The following is a 4,117-nucleotide window of genomic DNA, read 5'->3' on the forward strand; positions in this document are numbered from 1 at the left end:
AAAAAAAAAAAAAAAAGAAACGTGAGAGACTGGGAAAATGAAATCTCACTGAATCACAGAAGGTCAGAGCTAGTATGGAATTTAGGGATCTTGTACTCAAGAGTAGCAGTTTGGAGATAAGGAAAATGGGGCCCCCCAAAAATCATATGACACATCAAGGCCACACAACAAGTCTAAGCCTCTTGTCTCATAGACGTTAACAAAGGGCTGGGCCCAAAGGAGGTATTTAATTTGACTTGAGAGAAGGACATTATCCTACATAAGGGGGACCAGCTCTGGAGTCAGTCATCAGCAGGAACCCTTAGCATTTCCTACTGAGAGTGTTTTTAAGGTCTATGAATGTAAGAGTGTACAGTCATGCTGTGATAATTTTGTTTTTACATGAACAGAACAGAGTTTTTGGCCTTGGAAGATCATTGCTTCATTTTTAAACTACTGAAACACCATTAGGTTTGTCAAAGACTTGTTTCTTCCCATTCTTCCCATGCTGGTTCTTGACTGGGAGTATGTGTGAAATTCACTTGGGGAGATTAAAAAAAAATACACACTTAGAAAGATGCATTTTCTTTATATTACTAAACAGAGAACACTAATATAATACAACTATTTCTGGACACCCAGTATCCTATTGTGCTCTAATTCAGTAATATCCTTAGAGGTCAGAGAGGTGCACAGAGGTCAGCAGTACATGGGGCTGCTTATCCCTATGCTGTTGTTGTTGTGTGCTATCAAGTCAATTTCAACTCACAGTGACTCCACATCACAGAGGAGAACTGTCCTAGAGCATTTTCTTGGCTGTAATATTTACAGAAATTGATCACCAGGTCTTTATCCTGCAGAGCCACTGGGTGGGTTTGAACTGCCAGCTTTTCAGTTAGCAGTCAAATACTTAACCATTGGGCCACCAGGCCTCCTTATTCTTATGCTAAATAGCTCCAAATGGCTGTGCTTTTTGAGTTCTTTAAGTTCTTTACAGCTTTTCTATCATTACTTCTTATATCGAACACTGTGTTTGCATCCAGCACTCCTCACCCCTACTCCCACATGTACTATTGTAAATATGGGTTGAGACATCAGGTGAATATGATCTTTAGATCCATGCTTAAGGTGATAATAAAACAGATTATAAGTGAACAATAGAAAATTTAATGTTGGGACCTTGTTATATTTACTTTGGCAACTATGCAATGAAAGGTCAGTGTTGCCATATATGGTAATCTGTAAGAAAGTGGCATGAGAGGAAGACCTCCTTCATGTAAACAAAACAAAGAATTAGCCCTGGGGATTTTTTTTTTTTTTAACATCAAGAAGGTATGCAGCTCCCCCTCGAGATTCCTGCCCTGGTGGGTCTTTAAAGCTGTTTAAATACTACAAAACAGAAAGCTGATATTACCTGTAACACCACAGAACTGTGGGTATTGCTGGTAAAGATGCGTGTAGCTCCTGCCTTGGAAGACTGCAAATGGGATGAGAGGCCCATTTCGCTGCTTCCGAGAGATAATTTCATGTGTTGGTCTTCCTCTTCCACTAGAGATCTAAAAGTTATTAAAAAGCAGAGAGAAAGGAAAATGAAAATGTGTCATATAATTCACAGGGACAAGATTATTTAGAGAAATAATCTGACACTATTGCCAATCATCTGACTACAGAATATACTGACTGAATTATCTTTTTTATACTTTGGACACTCTATATCATGGAAGATGATATATATATTTGTAAAAAAAAACTTTCCAGGTCAGAAACGAACAAGAACTGAAACTAACTTAAAGACTGGTTCAAAACTGTCATCACAGAGGGTTTTTAGTGTCATAGTAATTGCTTTTGCTATTTTACTGTTTACACAAGAATGCCATCAAATTTTGTTATTTGCAGTTAAAATTAATTTGTAACACCTAATTTTAAAAAGATAACCATAACAGCTACCATTTATTGATTGAATAGTCCCTGTGTATCAGGTACTTACTAAGAATTTAACACCCATTATCTCATTTAATCTTTAAAACAATCCAATGTAATAGGTACTATTATAATTTATTTTATATTACAAGTAGGGAAAATGAACTACAGAATATTCAAATAACTTACCCAAAGTCACAAAGTTAGTAATGTGGTTAGACCAGAATTTGAGTCTAGGTCTAGTCTGATTCCAACTGCAAAGTTCTCATTAAAAACAGTCAAAGATGAACTGTGATATGGTAATTTGTTATTTCCTCTTCAGTTATTTGGTATAATTCTAATCAACCCCAACTGAACGAATTTTACAAGTAAAACAATTCCTTTTTCTATCAGTATCTCTTATTTAACAGTTTTGGATTGTTCAGCTAAGCAGCTACAGTCTAGGGGCAGTTACATCTTTCAAATAAATTAATTTTTAAAAAAAGAAATTCAAGCTATGTCCATATATATTAAAGCAATTATTTTCCAGGGGCTATAAAACAGGGTAGGAGCTCTGGTAGCATAGTGGCTAAGGCACTTGACTGCTAACCAGAAGGCTGGCGGTTCAAACCCACCAGCCACTCCTCGGAAGGAAGGTTGGGCAATCTACTTCCGTAGTGATACTGCCTCAGCAACCCAAGGAGGGGTCACTATGAGTAGGGTCCAACTCCACGGCACATAACAACAACAACATAAAACAGGGTTAGAGAGCCTAAGGTCAACAGGTTAGTTAGGTCTATAGTGAACATGACAAAATACCCCAGAGTTAAAGGGCATCAGTTAGGCTACACTACAAATTATGCTTAGTGAAACACAGCACTCTTGACCATTATGAAACCACCTTTCACTAGTCTCTACAGTAAGAAGATACCGCCTCGGAAACCCAAGGAAGGGTCGCTATGAGTTGAATGAACTCTACAGCAGTGAGGTTTGTTTTGTTTTGTTTTACAGTAAGAGGGTTCCTGTTTGTTTAGGTGTACACTGCCAACATTGTCTCTAGATCGCTGACTAAGAATAGGCGCCCATGGCTCTGCATGAGTTTATGCATTCATGATGCAGCCTGCTAGAATGAACATTAGGGAAGAAGGAAGGAGAATGGATTATCAAGTGCTGGAATTCTTATCCATGTATTTATATATCACTTCCTACATTTTTAATTACTTGCTTTTCTAACTCTAGGCTATCCAGTATCAAAAATAATTCACTTTTTTCCCCCAATCATCCCTATAATCTAAGTTGATTCATTTTAACAAGAAAAACAGTTCTAAGAACTACCACAATTTTAATAAAGACCCTGCTTTTTGAATTCTGACAACAATCAAATGGCTTTAAATCCTGCACTAATTAGCAAAAAATTCTGGCCTTAAGGATGGCATCAATTTTTCTTAATGATATTAATGCCACAGTATAACCAAAAAGGAATTAATAATATATAACCATGTTTTATTCAACTCTCATAGATATTTCATAAAGAAGAGAATAATTTAATTAGGATCTTAATAAGCATAAAAGAGAATGGATATAGCCTTTCGCTAGATTTTTAGAAATGCATATCTCTTTTAAAATTATTTCTGAAATACACACACACACACGCACACAGAGATATACATATCCATAGTGTATGTATATTGTATATATACAGCATATATTACATATTTCTACATATTATATATAGTAACACACACACTTTTAAACAGCTTTTGTGGGCAGGTATTTAAAATTAGAGAATGAATTGGAACGTGGAAACTAGATTAATGGTGATTGGTATCTCTAACATGAAAATTTCCACTCATCCAGAATTATTTTAATAGGCTATGCAAGCAGACGGCAGTGTGTTTTTTTGCATTCAAGCAGACTGTTTTATTAGTTTCTGTATTCCCTGCACAGAACCTGGCACAAGGGAGGCTTAATATATGGTCTCTGAATGAAAACATAATTAATTTTTATGGATCATTCAAAAGACATTTCTGTATCTTGAAATGCTTAAATGACCATCAATTACCATTCCTCTAGAACCACAGATGTAAAAAGGACAGGAGTAAAGCTGAAACCACACAGATCCTCTGACACATCCTGGAAATTGCTTTTTTGAATAAACTCTAGATAACAATATGTTTAGGAGCTCTGGTAGCATAGTGGCTAAGGCACTTGACTGCTAACCAGAAGGCTGGCGGTTCAA

At 36.3% G+C, this 4,117-nt stretch overlaps 1 protein-coding gene across 1 annotated transcript in view; it reads right to left on the reverse strand.

The window, feature by feature from the left end:
- The window catches only part of KLHL13 (kelch like family member 13), a 191,883-nt gene that overhangs the window by 52,434 nt on the left and 135,332 nt on the right, over positions 1-4,117 (reverse strand). Inside the window, exon 3 of the mRNA XM_042782199.1 lies at positions 1,394-1,535. Coding sequence (XP_042638133.1) covers positions 1,394-1,535 — 142 coding nt within the window. The remainder of the gene's footprint in view (positions 1-1,393; positions 1,536-4,117) is intronic.

Source organism: Orycteropus afer, unplaced genomic scaffold, assembly GCF_000298275.1.
Source record: "Orycteropus afer afer isolate SDZICR_OR568_19922 unplaced genomic scaffold, OryAfe1.0 scaffold00259, whole genome shotgun sequence".
Lineage (NCBI taxonomy): Eukaryota > Metazoa > Chordata > Mammalia > Tubulidentata > Orycteropodidae > Orycteropus > Orycteropus afer.